Consider the following 17808-nt stretch of genomic DNA (forward strand, 5'->3'; position numbering starts at 1 on the left):
CAGTGTATCACAGCAGCTGGACTAAGTATCACTCAGATGCCTAGATGAACTTCTAATCTTCTGCTGTGTGATTCAGGAAACACTGTTCTTCTGCCTGATACTGACGCTGCTTTTGCTTCTGTGTTTGGACTTATGAAAAGCGGCTCCAAACTTTATTCTTTTCATACAGTGGGTTTCATAATATGTGGGTTTGCAGGTGATCTGCTAAGGGCTCCACAGGAAGTAATCACGTAAAGCCTATTTATATACGTTATCCAGCAATGCATTTATGAGAAATTTTCAAAGCACCTATGCTTTTTTTAAGACATTCACAGTAGGAAGCAAGAAAAAATTTAAAATTAAAGTCTTACAGTATAACACCACCAGCAAATGTTTCCTGGAAGGATGGTTAGATGAGGCTAGATGAAGAAACATCTAACAGATAATGAAAGAAAATTAATCTCTTGCTCTCATGTGCCACACTGAAGTTCAAACTTGTTTATTACTAAGTAACTAAAATTCCCTAGTCACAGATGTTATGGAAGAATTTTGCTRTTAATCAATTCAGCAAAACCATGCCACGGAAGAGTGGTCTGGCCTTACATCCCTCAGTGAACTCACAGGAATCTCACCGGGAAACCTGGTCTCATCTGCTGGGTAGAGTTCACAAAGGACTAGACTGTCAGATTTTTTAAGAGCCATTTAAATTTCAATTCCAACTTCCATAAATCAGCATACCTTGAAATCCTGAGACTATCTGGACTACATCATCATAGACCATTAGAGTAGCTGAGCGTTCAGGAAGAAGGCCAAGGCTCAGTGAGGAGAACACTGTAGAAGAGAAGTGGTTTAAGTGCGATATATTTGAATTCTTACAAAACAATCCAGCAACAACAGAACTTATTTTCTTCCATTATTCTTTCAGCAACAGACAACCTTTCAGCAACAGACAACTATTAAGACTGTATTGTATACATGAGAGAAACAAAGTGCATTTTCCAGACCAAATTATTTAATTATCAGAGTACTTCGATCTAAACAACATATTCCACACTTCAACACCTGACAAAGTCCTGCATTTAAATTTAAAGGACAGAAGAGTGCAGTGGAAAGTAGAGTTTGGGGTTATGACTCCATACTCAGCAAATGTCTTGTCATTACATAAAGATGAATGAAATACTAACCTCGTTTAAATTTTTTTAGGGGCTAGGGATGGGGGGCAGGTGGAAAAAAATCTTACTGCAGGAATATTTTAAGACAAGTTAACTTTTAAAAATTCAGAGGTACTTACATAAAAAGTCATGTAAAAATGCAAAGTATGATGAATAAGTCTGAATAATTTGCTTTAAAATACAGCATGTCTTTACCAAGTCCCCACCTACACTACAGAATATAGCAGAATTACTGCCATCCTTCCTACTACTGGTAAAAATGGGAAAGATAACGAGCATTTGCTGCAGTGTGGACTCGAGGACCTCCCCTGTCCTGGGACACAGACCCTCCTCAGRGGGCGGGTGTGGGAGGGTGTTTGCACACAAACGTTTGGAGAGAGAAAAACACCACACGTTGTCATGCCAAGTATTTTACACCCAGGAGAGCAGACACGGCTAYGGAAGCAGCCACGGAGCACGACTGGCTGCTGCACTCGGGGAAACTGAGAGCTGCCTCCACTCCCGGCAGGGCTGCCAGAGACAGCAGGAGAGAAATTCCAATATATTATTTGAATTAAAATGTATTATTTGATCCAAGAGACCATGAAGATGATAAAAACAAATCGGAAGATTGTTCACTATCTTTGTTATAAGAAATCTATTCACTTTTTAAAGATCAGAAATTTTGCTGTTTATGAGAAATACAGGAGAAAACAGAAGATGGAAGCAATATACTGATTTAAAATATCGTTTTAAAATGGTAAGAATAGTGTAATAGCATTTGATTTTTTTAATTATACCTAATTTCATTTTTTTTTCTTTTTACTCCAATAATCTAATTTGTATAAAGAAAGCTAGTACAATGTAGATCCCCTGGGGGGGCTCAATACAATAAACCAAACCAGCTTCTGAACGTGCCAGGCTGTAAAGCACAGACAACCTCTAAACTTCCCCTGGGCTTCTTTGTATAATCACTTCTCTGCATGACAAGACAGAAAGTCAGTTTTTGAGGCCAGAGGGGTCACTGTGATGATCTTATGTATAAAAAAGCCTTCCCTGAATTAATTACTATTTCAGATCCAATAATTGTGCTTAAACTGGAAACCAAGCTGGAAAAGAGAATCTGCTTTTAAAGGTGTTCAGCAGTAAAGAACATAGCCCAGCATTTGAGTGTTCCAGTAACTAATTACAAAGGGAGTTAAACTGTATGCCTTTTGACACAACAAAATTCAACAAGATTTGCTCTTTTTTATCCATGTAAGTCCACCAGACAGAGTCACTTTCTCTTGCCCATTTCCTGCTCACTTTGCAGGTACTGATGGACTATGATCAAGTCACCCATGRCTTTCCATCTGATGAGCAAATAAATGAAGCGCTTCAGGTGCTTCTCGACAAGTTGTGTTCTCCAAACTTCTAACCACTTCTGAGAYACCCTCTGAAGCCCCTGCAATTTAAACGTTCTTCACAAACTTCCCAAATCCAGAACATGACGCAGCTTTCCAGCAGTGGCTGCACCAGCGCCAAGTGCTGAGATACTATGCTCTTTCTCAGAATTTCCTTTATTTTTTTCTTCTTTTATAGATAAGGATGAAATTGATCCTCCTTCCTGCAGTGCTGCTTTTCATCTACCATGAGTCAGGTTTCTTGTGCGGAGCCACTGCTTCCCAAGTGAGCTCTCCTCTCCCAGAAATAGTGAGTGGGCTCTGCTCCCAAAACTGTATTTCAGCAGCGGGAAAGCCTCAGCTTTGCAGCCTCGTGACCTCTCTTCATTGCTCAGCAGTTTCCCAAGCTTCCTCTTAGCTATGGACTAACAGCTCTAATTTTGTTTTCTTCCAAATTACTGGCAAAAAAGACCCCATCTATACGTAGCCAAAAATGACAATGTGCACGTCTTCCAGGCCAACACTTCAACAACTCAAGTGATGTTAAATTAATGACCTGTTAATAAGTGAAATCAGGGTTCTCTGATAAAGATCTTTTTCTCACATTAAACTGTTTATCTTTTCCTCCTGTCATTTATCATTAAGCAAATAATAATCCTTCCGCTTAAGTGGAAAAGAGTTGGGAGTAATTCAAAGCACAGACCTATTAAATCTGCATGGGGTGTATCAAGTTGTAACTTGTTGTTTCTTGAATCAAAGAGAGCACTAAGTTCAAGGTACAGAAAGCAAAAGACAGGATTTTACTCTCAATGAAATCAATGGCAAATTGTCTAGCAATTTCAATGGAGGAAGACTGATGGTGAAAGGAATCTTTATTTTCAGAATTAAGCTCATGTTTCAGCATTAGAAAAAAAAAAAAAAAAAAAAGATTTTGTGGAAACTATGTAAACAACTGAAGCTCTTCGAACTTCAGTGAGTAACCAAACCATAATGTCATGTTTGATTCCCCTCCCTCAAGATCAATATTGAAGAAAAAGCAAAACAGTAACAGCCAACCAACCAAACCCAAGGTCCACGGGAGAGTATGCTGCATTCAAAACACCTTGGCCATAACTAGGGCAGATCTGAGACACGAGGCAAGGAAAGGCTGTTCACCTGCATGCTTCAATTGCAGGTCTTAAGGAAGGGCATTAAGCAGGCTAAGGACGTGGGCCCTACAGCTTATTTAAAGAGAAAAATCATCAAGGAAATTTCTAAGCAGAATTGCAAAGTAGGGTTGGAAAGGATCTCTGCATGTCCCCTGGCTCAACCTCAGCTCAAAGCATGGGCTTGTTCAGCTCGGTTTTGTTATTCCTGTTTCCCTGTATTTGTCTGGGATTCTCCTTGCTCTGATGTGTTTCACTTGCTGCTCGGTCCTTGCCTCTATGCTCCTATCCTGTCTCCACCTATAGCCCTATWAGGTAGCTGAATATTAGGGCAGTGAAAATGAGGAATTGTCTTCTTATCTGAAGCAAATGATTGCAGCTAAGTCAGCAGCAGACCGAAATACCTCAGGCACAATTCTAGGTTTGGATTTATCAGTATGCTTAGAACCTGGCATGGCTTGGCCTGTGCTAATTAGCAAATGTGAGGTGATGCCCACGTGAGGAGTGGGGATAACGCAGGGCTGGGGCCATTCCGAGCTGCTGGGGCCAAATGGCTCTAATTGTGGCTGGGGATTAGAGGGCCGGCAGATGACAGCAGGTTGGACATGAGCGTCATCTTGTTTTGAGGTCTCGGGGTCACAGAGACACTCTTGGTCTGTGCCATTTAGAGCTACCCACATGTTTTAATGCTTCAGTTTTCAGTTGTAATAACTCCTACTTTTCACCAAATTTTGAGGCATTCTGGTAAGAAAATGCACGGAAATATTATCWTCATATTTGTTATATCTACTATCTGCGTTAAAGAAACAAACCATGCTAATTATGTTAGGGAAAATCTTCACATCTGGATAACATAACTGCAGATTCAAGGTGACCTATGGGACGCAGYCAAGACTGAAAACCACTTTGGGAAGCACTTTGTGGTGCTGGGTGTGGCGCTGGAAACCAGCGTGCCCATAAAGAACAAGGTCTGGGGCACGTTTGTATTTTCTGTGGAGCTGTAGGAGAACCGACAGCTCTCTGGTAAGTGACGTAGCTCCGTGTCAAGGACAGCCAGGAGCAGCAGGAAGCTCCGCACGGCTCCGATGTCACAGTCACCRAGGAAGAAGCCCTCATTTTTGTACTGCACAGATGCTCTTCCTCCCACCCAGGATTGCAACCAAGCAGTAAAATACATGATACAAAATTGTGTAGCTTCCTTTAGACGCAAAATCTTACCTCAGAACAAAAATAAAGATCTCTTACCAGGCAATCTTACAGGTTTCCATGGTGCAGAATTTGGCACATAGGCATGTTTACTAGCAGTCACTATCAGCTGATTGCCCAGCTTATACTGAAACTTGAGGAAGGCGGTGCCATCTGCTCCTGAGGTTCCAGAGGCAACGGGAATCTGGTTGGTAAAGATCTCAATGAAGGCTTCGGTGAGCGGCTGGTGCGTGCTGGCGTCGCTTACGTGCACCTTCAGTGTGACTTCTGCAACGAGAAACCACCACGGTGATTACTGACAGGAACTCTTTGGGCCAAGGCGGCACTGAGATGATGCTAGCACCCCTGTGCCAAAGGGCTCCGTGACATCTCCTGCCATGCTGGTGCCAGCAGCAGCGAGGGGAGGCAAAGGCTGGGAATGGGCTGTGTTCTCTACCCCTTCCCAGAAATGTTCTCCTTCCCACAAAGGAGCAGATCTGCTCTGGTGAGCAGCGAGGGGGCCCTGGGAAGAGAGTGGGTGGATGGGTGGGCTCTGTTGCAGCAAGAGATGCTGAGCCCTGGACTGCCCCAGCTGGGCCAGGCCAGCTCCTGTGAGAGCTCTCCTGAAATCCCTGCAACAGGAGCCAAGGAATCCAGGATCCTCCATGCACAGGAGGACCATGTAGGACAGCAGTGCAGAAAAGCTGAGAGAGAAAAACACTCTTCTCAGTTTGCATTGACCGCTTTTCCAAAAGGAGCAGAACTATTACCTAGGAATAGGTAACAGGTAAACACCTAGGAATATCTGGTTATTCATATTGAAATAAGAGTCAAAAATGCATCACCCATCCACATTTACGACTCCCGGCGAGCCCACCAGGAGCACAACAGTTACTGTCAGGAGCAGGGTACATATTGTGAACAGGCAGCGAGAGGACACAATAGACTACGCTTTCCTCAAAAAATCTGCCCTTTTTCCAGAAACTAATTACTTGCTTAAATGTTTCCAGATGCGCAACATTTGCTCACTTCAAGGCACTCCTATGACTAAACCATGCACTGTGTCAGAAGCTTCTGCTCTGTGTGGCACAGAGGCTTGTGCAAGACCATCCCTCTGGAAGGCAACGTCTGTGTCCCCAGTGAATGTTCTGCCCCTACAACATCCCTCTGCCTCCCGCTCCAAGGTGGCAGCAGCTGTATCCTGCTCCAAGAGCCGCGACTTCTGCGCAAAGCTCTGCCGAAAGGGCCTGCAATGCTCCAATGACTTCACCAAACCACTCCAGGGATTTTTTTCCAGTGTGCTCCTTCTCCTACATGGATACCTCAACATTCTCCTCTTCTCTCACACTCACCCTTTTCTCCTGCTCTTGCCCTCGCCTCAGGACACACCGTTCCTCCTGCAACATGAAGCTCCCGATTGCAGCTTACTCCCTTCCCCAAGGTCATGAGATGTTGTCCTGCAAATCCCCCTCTTTGCAGAGGAAGATTTCAGCCACCATCAAGCAAGGTGCTCACAAACCACACGCAACTCATTTCTTCATAGGCTGCMCAGAAAAGAGAGCGTGACCCCATTTTCATGTATACGTAAAAAAGGACGCATCTGCAGAACAGTATCAGGGATTAGCCCTGTTCTATTCCTACTGTGTATCAGGATTTTAAAAAGTTATTTTGGTGTATGCAGGCATTCAAGCAGCAAGACATAATACCGAGCAGAACAAGAACTTAATAAAATCTGTTGTGAATTTTAATAGTGAAATGATACAACTGAGTGTTCTGAGAGACACAGCATAACAATGTAAAATTTTAAAAGGACGTCACGCTCTAATGCAACCCTTCAAAACATCAACACCTCTTTCTGAGGGGCATTTCGGCCAGCAAAATATGGGGTCATTTCATAAGCACAGACCTTCTGTCTGAATTCTGGAGTGCAGAAAATATAAATATCAGACAGTCCTGAACAAAAATCCCATTAGAGAAATTCATCATCATCCTAACCCTCACTTTAGAACTTGGCAATGAAGAATGCCAATTTAGAAAGGATTAGCATGAAATACATTTTAGCCATTAAAGATCTTGGACTTTTTCCCAGTTTTACATTTAGTAGTCAAAGAAAACAACATATACTGGAAAACAGTGCACATACGCAAACTCTGGTGCATATATATATATATATATATATATACATAAATATATATATATATATATATATATCTCGAAGGCCTCCTTGCTCACCAAGCAGCTTCTAAAATCCTGTGCACATGGAAGGCAGCCACATTAATCAAGGGGAGAAGGCATATTTATGTATTTATGTATTTACAAACTGTATATGTATGTATTTATGTATTTACAAGCTGTATATGTACTCAAAACATCACACCAAAAAGCAATACAAACCTTGTATTTTTCTGTAAGAGTACTGGGTCACGCACTGAAAGGAAAATAAGGAACTAGGACAAGCTCAAGACTGTGGTGACAACTTCAGCAACACGAAAATGGAGTCTGTTCTGAACTAGCCCCACATAAAAAGGTGCCAAAGAGCTCTACAATAGTGCAGCTAATAAAAGAAGATTAGAAATCAAATATAAATAGCCGATTCATTTAATTTATGAACATCTGAAATCTAGAATGGAGATCACTACTAAAACTGATCGAGTACTGAAGACTGATTTAAAGAAAAAATACACAATACATGTGTACATTTAAAGTCTCTGTTCTCTCAGGAAAGCAAGGTGGCCAGTAGGACCCTCGATCTGTACTTCCCTCTCCCTACAGCTTCTCTGTAGCTTCCTTCTCTACGCCTGGTGCGGAAGGATGAGGGTCTCCTTCCATGCTGTTCCAAAGCACAACCCAGGATATTTTMTCCTTTTTTTATGACATAGACTTCTCCCTTTACCCCACCACCCCAAAATAGAGAAAATCCTAACAGCTTGAACAGTCCTAAACCCTTCCCATGTGTTATCTTCACTGGTGTACGTGTGAACTGTGCACAACTTGCTTAACCCAGGGTTTCCTCCCACACACAGCCCCTTTTTTCCTTCTCATCTAATGCTGCAGTGAAGCCATGTGAACACTGAGCCCACATTATCACAGTAATTCCCACAGCAACACAACCATTACAAGTTTTGAACCAGAAAAAAAATAATATTGAAGAAAACCACCTCTCAGACAGCAAAAGTGATAAAAACACTATAAAAAGAGAAACTATTATGAAAATTTAAACGCTACAGTAAGTTTCAAAAATATGACGAGACACCTGTGCACTTTTACGTAAAGAACTGGAGGAAAAAGAGGGTGAAAAGGCAGTAGTATAAGCACAGGATCAGTCAGTCTGACCTCAAATTAGTAAGTAGGTTTTAGACTGAAATATTAGATATGCTATAAGAAGTATTAATTAGAAAAAGCCGCTTAGAAGATTCGCTGTGAGTTAAGGAATAAAGTCTTTAACATAGCTGGCAAAGTTCTCCCTTGGTATTCCCGACCAAACAGCGAGGACAGAGCCCTCGAGGTATTCTTGAGTTTTACCAGAACACCAGGGCAAGGAGCCCTGTCAGAATTAACCCCACATGGACTTTGCTTCATTCTCCCATAGAATTAATGGTGTTGTGCTTTGTTATTTCCAAAAGTCGGTATACTCAGTCATTAAAACCTGAATGAGCAGATGCTTTGCTCTTCGCAAAGCGAAGCTCTGCAGGGCGGAGGGGGATTCAGGTGCAGGGATTTCTTCCCCATACAGGGAAGCAGAGGTGCCCAAGCCAGCAGTGCCAGGGTCAGGGACTCGCTCTGGGCATCTGTGCTCCATCCCACCTGGAAAGGCGCCAGCCATGTCCCACAGGATGCTACAGCCCTCGCTGTGGCTCCATGGGCTCCACATGGCTCCCGGTGAGGACGGCGTGAACTCGTAGGTGGCTGTTTCTGCCCCCCGGGGCAACCCCTGTGCCTTGAGCTTCAACTCTCCCAAAGGGAAAAAGCAGGTAAATGGGAGTACAGCAAATACAAGGTTAACTCCCATGAAGAGAACGAAGTTACTGTACGCGGGTACCCAAGCAAGTAACTTGAGACTAAATCCTGTAATTTTATTCCTTTATCTTCCTTCAGCAATCACATCCTATTTGTATTCAAGTGAGCAATTCAGAACTACTAGTTACAGTGACAACAGCTGCTTACGTGTAACTTACAGTTTTTAGTACATYTAGTACATTTATTCAGCTTTATAATGAAAACTAGCATCTCCAAAGCCATCATTTGGGAAAGTGAAAAGACAATCCTCTCCATTCCAACCCTCAAAAAAAATGCCCAAAAGCTACATTTTAGCATTCCAACCCAGAATCCCATCTGCCTTTTTAATCTGATTTTTGAGATTTTACTAAGTCTAAACTTTCTCAGAGCAATCCTTCCTGTGCCATCTGCTTTATGAACTACATTAACTCCTCTGAAATACAAGCAACCTTAAAGCAACCACTTACTGCAGTCACAACCCTGCTTCTTCGGTGCCTAATCCCTGGTTCCATTGCTGCAAACTCCCAGTTTGGAAGGCGCTTTCTTAAGAACTGATGTCCTCAGTGCTATCTTCTACAGCCAAACTCCTCTGAAGTGAAAAATGCTGCTTTCCTTTCCTTTCTTCTTTTCTCTCTCTTAAATACTCCAGTCATGGTAGGTAGAAAGCAAACTCCTGCGCGATGAGTGATGGCACACTGCCAGATCTCAARCACTGCAATAAACAGAAATAAATCGGGACACCAACTCAAGGTCAAGGAGAACCGTCCTATYCAGGACTCCGTCCCGTGCCTGGATGTGAATCCGCGTGTCCTGACGTTCCTGGGGCCGGGATCTCCCCRGAGCAGCTCGACACAGGCAGCGCTTATCAAATACCTCTCCTCTCGCAAGCCGCTTCCTCTGGCGGCCCCGTACGCAGGGACAATGCCAGGATATTACCCAAGAAAGAGATATTTAAATCCCGAGGTCTTGATTAGAGAAAGGCGCTTCCTGCTCCTGGAAAAAAATGCCTCTATGAGCATTATTTAAAATGCTGTCCTGCACTCGCTTTGAGCTTGCTGGCAACACGCTTGTTTTTGAAGCCTGCATTGCCAAGCGGGGAAATCGCCTTTCCTCCCCTTAACCTCTTGCTCATGCGCTGGGTCAACCCCTCAGCCAAACAATGGGATTTTTATTTATCTAAGGGAAAACATTTTCCTAGAGAAAGGAGTGTTCCACACCGCCTAGGCACAGATGCCAACTCAAGCATTTCAATATCACCACCTCTTTCCAATGCACTGTATCAAAATGGCTTCGCTGACAACCAAGGCTTGAAATAACAGTACTGTAAGTTCCTATGAAAAAGAGAAATGTGGGTATGAAACCCTGCTAGAAACACACAGGCTCTGGACTGAGTTCATGCCATCACCTAAAAAGTTCACATGGAGCACCTGGAACGGCAAGGCAGGACTCCTGGATGTTGCCCTAACAAGGGCAACAACGGTGTTTATTTAATGATCTTGCAACGAAGTTATTGCAAACACACCGGTGCTCCAGAGCCTTCTCCTTCAGCAYGAGTGACTTAACGTTCAGTGTGGATAAAGCTCCACCACTGCCTGCTACTGAACCTGACCAAACTGAACAGCCTGACCAAACTGAACAGGACGCGAGAGCCCTGCTYCTGTTCTCCAGTCCCGCACGTGTTTCATGTTCCCTACTCAGCACTTCTCAACAGATAAAATTTCACAGGATGAAGACTTAGGTATAAGAATGGGTCACACCAGAAACCTACCTCTTACTGAAGCTGCCAAAACATAACTAGGTGGTCAAGGGAGAGACAAATCCACAGAACTTCCAAAGAACAGAACATGAGGTACCAAAATTGTGGAGTAAAAGGCTAAGTGGAACATCCTCCTCCTCCTACRAAGCAGAAGCCACGTAAAAATACACACCTGCTGCCCAGGACCACTGCAAATTAGGCTTTTATACCTAGGAAAAGATTCCCTTCGGACCCTATACCTGAACTTTTCTCCTTTTACTGGGACTAGATGAGCCAGCTTTGGAGGTAAAACTCAATCTTCTAGACTTCACCCTCAAGGACCCGCTATCTGGAAAAGGCTTCACCAAGCTCCTACCCACAAATAAAGCAGGCAGGGCTTGGCCATCTGACAGCTTGTACTTAGAACATGGTGAAAACCCTCTCGCTAATTCTCCTGCACACAAATGGAAATATAACTTAGTCTTGGTGTGAAGAAATGCATTTAAAGATGCCCTTTTAAAAACTGTGCATGTGCTACCTACAAGCAGTGCGCCCATATCCTGGCATCTGCTTGGCTTAACACTCTGTAATCAACACACCCAGACCCTTCCCCTCACGAGACCCTGAAGAGTCATCTTGGGAGCTCAGGGAGCCACCAAAGCTTCGCTTTTAGCAGGTCTTGAATAGCTCCACAAATTCCCAAGGATCAGAACRTTTCCAATAGCTAAAAACAGTTAAGTGGAAAGTCCAAGCAATGATGGAGCACAGCTAGTTTGGTACCGATCCCAGCCAAAATAACAAGGCAGCAAAATGCAAAATTGCATTCAAGGCAGCCCACGCTCCAGAAATGGGGTAGAAAATGCAAGAGTCACATAAAGAGCCACATAAAAGATGCAGGGGACAGAAAAGCTGTGATGGGAATCCGGAGATCTCGACCTCTTGGTTAYTACGAGAACACTGGATCATGGTGTGTAACAGGAAAACTGTGGAGAATGACAGTTGTGAACTTTGTAGCTTTGTCAACGGAGATGCAGGACACSCCAACATGAATTCAAGGAAACTCAGGTGCAATTTCTTTGTAGAAGGTAATTTAACAAGAGAAGAGATTCACTGATTCACTAGTGCTGGGAGACTACGAGAAGATTTTCTCTTTTTTTTTGGAAGAACACCTTTCGTTTAATTTGAGATGTTAACTGGAGTTGAATCAAGGTTTAATTCTAGAACTCCTCTGGCGGATGCCCCAGCCTTAGGCCTTGCTCAGCTCACCCTCGGCGGGCAGGCGGGAGCTGGGGCCGTGGAGGAGCCTGTTCTCAGCTCACACAYGCTCCTTCCCCCTTCTTCGCAGCCTGGACTTTAACTGCATTTCTCCCCTACCACCCCCCTGCTGCTGTGGTGGCCTCAGGCGCTGCTGGCACTGCCGCTGTTCCTCCTGTGCACAAGAATTTAATTTCCAAAGGACCGAGCTGGCTTAGCTTAACTAAAAGGACTCAATATTCAACATCCAAGTAAAATAGAAGGCTGTCATATGAAGGTCAGGCAGGTGYTCTACTAGTCTCTTCATGTTTAAAATCCATTAAATAAAGCATTCAGAAATTAAAATTAGAAGTACATTATTTTATCCTGAAATACACTATCTGCTAGTGATAATGCACATCAATTTTACTAAAATAYCACAAGAGAAAACACAGCATAAGAACTAGAGCTCTTTACACCATCTCCAGTGACAACCAGGCTCCTGCATAACCATGTACTCAAGTGACAGGGAGGGGCTGTTGAAGGATAATAAAACAGAGACATTTATCACACAACTGTCCAGCATTTAAAAGAGCATGTGCAATCCTGACCTGCTAGAGCCTACAACATTACCACCAAAATTAATTTCTTTGGGGAAAAAAAAAAGGTAGGAATTTGCTTTAATTAAAAAAGTGAGGGCTATAAGCACAATGCCCAGATGAGACTGTGATACCCTATTGTTAAATGATTAAACAAGCATTTATAATTAACTTGCAACTCACATGCCTAGGAAGCTCATGAATAGCAATAGTCACATTACCCGGGCTGCCTTTGATCCCTACAGGAACTGTGCATGACACAAAGTAATTTCATTTCCAAATCCCATATTCTAGACCCAGCCTTATATAAGGGCACTGTTACGGAGCGCAGATGGAAGCTGGTTTGAAAGCTTTAGCTTGCTGCACGCAAAAAGCAGAGTCTTTACAAGACATGAAAAAGTAATCTCGGCTCAAAAACCTCTCCTTCCTGATAGAGCTCTTTGAAACCCTGTTTGGAGATCAATATGAATGAAAAGTTAATGCTCTGATATTCTGCAGTTGCTGAGCACTACAATTCTCAGACAAGACCAYGGCTGATTTTGCAGTGTCAACTCTGAGATGTTTCCAGGGCACCACTAAGCCGAGCTCAGCTGCTGCATGGCTCACAGGGCTTTCAAACCACCTTATAACCTACTGCATCATGAGCCTAATTTCACTGAGGGCAAAAAGGCAGGGCTAGTATTTAGCTATGAATGCATGTGCTGTATTTTCTTGGAACAACTTTCTCCCAACTCTGCAATTAGCAGTGTGCACCTGATGACAACAGCTGTATTCCATGTTTAATTGAAGCTCTGCACACACAACCAGACTGAGAGGATACAAGGAGTTTTTTTGTGTTTTTTTTTCCTCTGAGCAGCTCTAATGTTAGGTTCTCTCTCTACTTGCTTACAACCCCAGTTGTGAAAGCAAGCCTAAATGTCACTTTGGGATGAGTATATTTTTAGTTGATTTTTTTTTTTACCAAACCACTGTAACAATGCCAACAAACTCAACCAGAGTCACTCTTTACATATAGTAAAGCTGAGCTTAATGTTCATGTGAAAGCATCCACTACAGCAAATAATGGGTACAGAAGCAAATTTCTAATAAGATTTTATGCAGGCTCTTCTTAAAACAGCTGCATAACTAACTCATCCTCACTTGATTCCTGCCAGAGGTTATTCCCAGCTGGCAGGCAGGACGAGGAAGCCCAGGAAGCAGAGGCGACGCCTCCATGGCAGCAACCCCGCTCCTGCCCCGTGGCCCGGCTGCCGGGCTAGGCCGGCTGAGCCGGGGGAGCTACCAGGGCCAAAACTAACAGGSAGGGGGAAGTCTTGGGGCTAAGCGCAGGATTAGAGGAAGGAGATAAAGCCAAGAGCACAGCCGCTCGTGGTGGCTGCAGCTCGCCTGCATCCTGAGGCAGCCCCCTCAGGCAGCGACGCCTCCACGGCCCCTTCGAGATGAGGCCTAGACCAGCTCGAGGCCAATATTTGACATGAAGCACGTACCTTTATTCTTGGCTAATCCCAGATAACTCAGGTTTGTTGCTGTCTATTCCCCCCGGCTCCAAGGAGTTTTCACCAGCCAGTTGGCATGGCGGTTGCCACATCTCCCTTCTGCTTTCTCCTCTCTAGCACTAAGGTTAWTCCCTGCCATGCCAACTTGCCTACTTTTTCCTTTTCCTTTTTTCCCCCCAAGTTTCTGAAAATTTTCAGTCCTAAACAATAATTAAAAACACCAAAAAACCCTATGGTTTGGCTTGTCCCCTAGATGATTAATACAAGCTTTAAATAAAATGGGACCTGCTACAGTTCCCTTCCTCCCGACCCTGTAACACATCCCCAGCTTGACACACAGCCATTTGTCACTGTCCTTTGTCTACTCCTTCACCCAGTCTCAGTCACACAGGAGCCTCCTCATCCAAGTCAATTAATTTTTCAATTAATGTTTTCAAACCAGGCYGCTCTACTGCAAAAATACACACAGGAGACTCAGCGAGCACAACTTGCTTCAGTTTGCATTACTGCAGCAGCCATGGTGATCTTAATTCTTGGAAGAGAATCAAATTTTGGGACTGTTAACAGTTCGGGGGAAATTTTTCTATTTAGGCAAAAATTGTAAATTAAAAAAWAWAWATATATATATACACATATGTTTCTATTCTCCCCTTCCAACTGAAGGCTATTATGCAAAACAGAATGTATTAGTTCTCCAATAGATTCACTCTTAACTTAAAAATACAGTTACATTTGCAACACCTGCCCACCTTGCTAGCTTATTTTCTATTAAGAACATAAAGCAAGGCCAGGAGGGGTTTGGTCTGCTCCTCATCCAGATCACCACGTTCTCCACGAGCAGGAAGAGCATGGAGCGCACCTGAGTAACACTCGGCAGCCCCCATCCCCATCTCATCCTGYTTCCCGGTGGTGCTCACGCTGCTCCATCCGTAGCTTTTCCACCTGGAGATCCCTGCRCCAGCCCCACGGCTCTGTTGAAGGGACCAGGAGAGGCAAGGGCCAGCACATGCTGGCCGCATCCTCAGCGTGCACCAAGCAAAATGCTGAAAACCGAAGGCCAGCTGCACAGTTGTGAGTCATATGCTCTCCTTGCAGATAAATCTCAATGTAAACTGCTCATGCTATTTACTGGCCTGCTATTCATTTGACAGCAGAAAGTGGTTACTGCTTACACAGTGACAGAAACCCATTTTGGATATTTATAGCTGTAAACACCACTCCGGCTAAGCTCTCCCGCCGTCCAGAACCACCCAGACACTTTAATTTCATGCCCGCCGCTTCTTAGGCTCCTGCTCCAAAACACAGCCCTGTTTAGCAGTTACGCTATCAGGGAGGGCTGGATCTGCAGCTTGACAAATACCTCTGCTTTCCCACGCACAACTGCAACCATTGCAGCGTGTGTGTGCAGAGATGCACAACTGCGGCCAGCCCCGTGCCGCGCTCTGCTGCTGCGGYGGACACAGCGGCACGGACACCTTGTAGGCCACTTAATGCATGCATTAAACCAGCATTTTAAAGTATTATGTTGCATTAAAGAAATAGCTGTATGTTTGGAAAGTATTCTAATGCACACAAACAGTATTTAAAGGGGAAGCAGGAGGAAGCAATTTCTAAATAAGCAAATATGCTGAACATACATACAGAAGCTGTCTTAAGAGTAGGCAGTGAAGGAATGAATAAGCAAATGGAAGAGCATGAATGCAAGGTCAGTAATAAACCTTGAAGGAGCAGTATATACTTGTCCTGAAAATGAATATAAGATTAATAGATTAATGGTTTGCCTCTTATGTGTATACATACATCTGTACGTGTGTTACATTAAATAGGAAGTATAAGCTACCACTAATGACAACAAAAAGGACAGCATTTACTTAGAAGCTCCCTTGACACTATCAGTTCGCATCACTTCTCTGAAGTCCATTGTAAATGAAGYTTAAGTACCATTAAATATTTTCTTAAAGTTAAGAAAATATGTACTTCACAAAGGGATATAATCTATATCTTTTTTGTTTGTAGTTAATTCTGTTCTCATACTTACCACGGAACTGCTAGGAAAAATAACCAAATACAACTGCTAGCCTACATTTTAAAGGAATAATCCAATAAACTAAAACTGCAACCTACCACATTTTCATTGTATAGGCAGTTCCAGTTTGCAAATATGCAAAAGGCCCTCATCTTCCATCACAAAAATTAACAGCTTTGGGAAATCTATAAATATCTTATTTTAGCAATWCTAGCTGACATTCAGTGTCACTTCATGTTAAACGCTATTTTGACATCCACTTACCTCAGCTATTTCAAAGTTCAGATAACATCTATGTGCTCTTGATTTGTGAAATGAGCTCTGCACAACATAAAAATGGTGTTTTTTCTGCTTTAGTGAACGTTTGTTCTACAGTAAAATTATTCCTTACTTTTCTCCTTCTTTACAWTAAGCCCTAATGAAAGGAAGGAACTACAGATTCCAAAATAGGTGCATCTACACACACTTACAACTTAAAACCATTAGTTTTACAGGAATGCAGACATATATATTTCAACCACTGGTTTAATAACCCAAATAGTCAGTAATTCTCTTGAGACTACAAAATTCCTTAAGAAAACACTAGAACGACCGGCGACTGCTGTCCAGCCAGCTGGGGCTCCCAGGCAGCGACTGTGCGAGCAGAGCGGAGCCTTCCAGCCGCCGGCTGCTTGCGAGAGCACAGGACGAGTGAGCGCTGGGCAAAATCCAAACTGCCTTTCGTGACAATGAAAAACAGCCTATCTGCAGACCCAAATTTCTTCCAGAAGTGGCTGAGTTGTGTTAATGCACAGATGCTTGATGGGGGCACAGATTCAAGGTGAGCACTGGACCACTCATTCATAGATTCTCCCATGCAAGCGTAGTGAAATAAGTAGTAATTAAATGAAAAAAAGGAAAATGAAACGCTATCACCTATTAATACAAATGAAATAATCTTTAATATTTGAACCTTAAGTTCCTCTCATGGCTAAATATTAAATAAATTTTAAAATTGGGTTGARATAATTTTGTAAAGGACCAAAAAATTATTGGGATCACAAGCAACTCCTGCTATGCAGGATGATCCCTCAGCTAAGTGCAGACTCTCTTGTTCTACTCATTTAAAACAGTGGCAGTTTCTTCCACGACCTGCAGTATTGAAGCCAAGCAAAATACGTTTTGTATTCTTTTAAATGGGGATGCTTACCTACAAAACATTGCTGTCTGCTTTGCAGGCTGCTTCTGAGCTTCATTTTGTTCCTGCCATGTTAAGACTATATTTAGGTGGGTGGAATTTTTTAATCTCTTTTCAACTAGACATCTCAGTGAACACATTTTCTGRAGTCACTGCTTCAGTTTTTTTTAGAAGAAAGTGTTTTTACAAGATYAAATAGGTACCCTAAAGCACAGCAAGTGGGGTGTCTCAAATCATTCCTAAGGGATGACACGCAGGATGTGCAGTCTGAGCAGGTGGCTCTGCAGGACAGGAGCTACTTTCATGCCCTGCCTACGCTCTTCCGCAAATTACAGGGGTTTCCTGACAAAATGCAAACAAACCGAGGGACTGTCTGCTCCACCAGCCATAACAAGACCTCGATGCTGCAGCCATGGCCTTGGCCTCACCAGCTCTCTCATCCCGGCTGCCCAGGGAACAGTCTGCGGGAAGCAGAGGTGCTCCCAGCGGGAACATCCTCCCTCGGGTCAGAGCCTCTCTCCAAGATTCCCACCCRGGGATCCTGGTTTGGGTCATTTTTCATCCTTGTGCTAAGCTTTCATTTGGCTTGCAACAAACTGCCTCTTTATCTTGATGAGCAACTGCTGAAATAACCAGGACAAGACACATTTAGTAGCTCAGCTATAAATGTTCAGGGAGCTGCCTGCCAGACACCTTGCTTCATA

General features: G+C 43.4%; 1 protein-coding gene across 1 annotated transcript in view; it reads right to left on the minus strand.

Annotated features, from left to right (window-relative positions):
* FAM171A1 (family with sequence similarity 171 member A1) overlaps window positions 1-17808 on the minus strand; it is a 101212-nt gene that overhangs the window by 27746 nt on the left and 55658 nt on the right. Inside the window, exons 3-4 of the mRNA XM_026039380.1 lie at window positions 4903-5130; window positions 718-810 (exon numbers count right to left, since the gene is read on the minus strand). Of these exons, the coding sequence (XP_025895165.1) occupies window positions 718-810; window positions 4903-5130 (321 nt within the window). The remainder of the gene's footprint in view (window positions 1-717; window positions 811-4902; window positions 5131-17808) is intronic.

Source organism: Nothoprocta perdicaria, unplaced genomic scaffold (genome assembly GCF_003342845.1).
Source record: "Nothoprocta perdicaria isolate Ctin4 unplaced genomic scaffold, notPer1 scaffold_23, whole genome shotgun sequence".
Taxonomy (NCBI): Eukaryota; Metazoa; Chordata; class Aves; order Tinamiformes; family Tinamidae; genus Nothoprocta; species Nothoprocta perdicaria.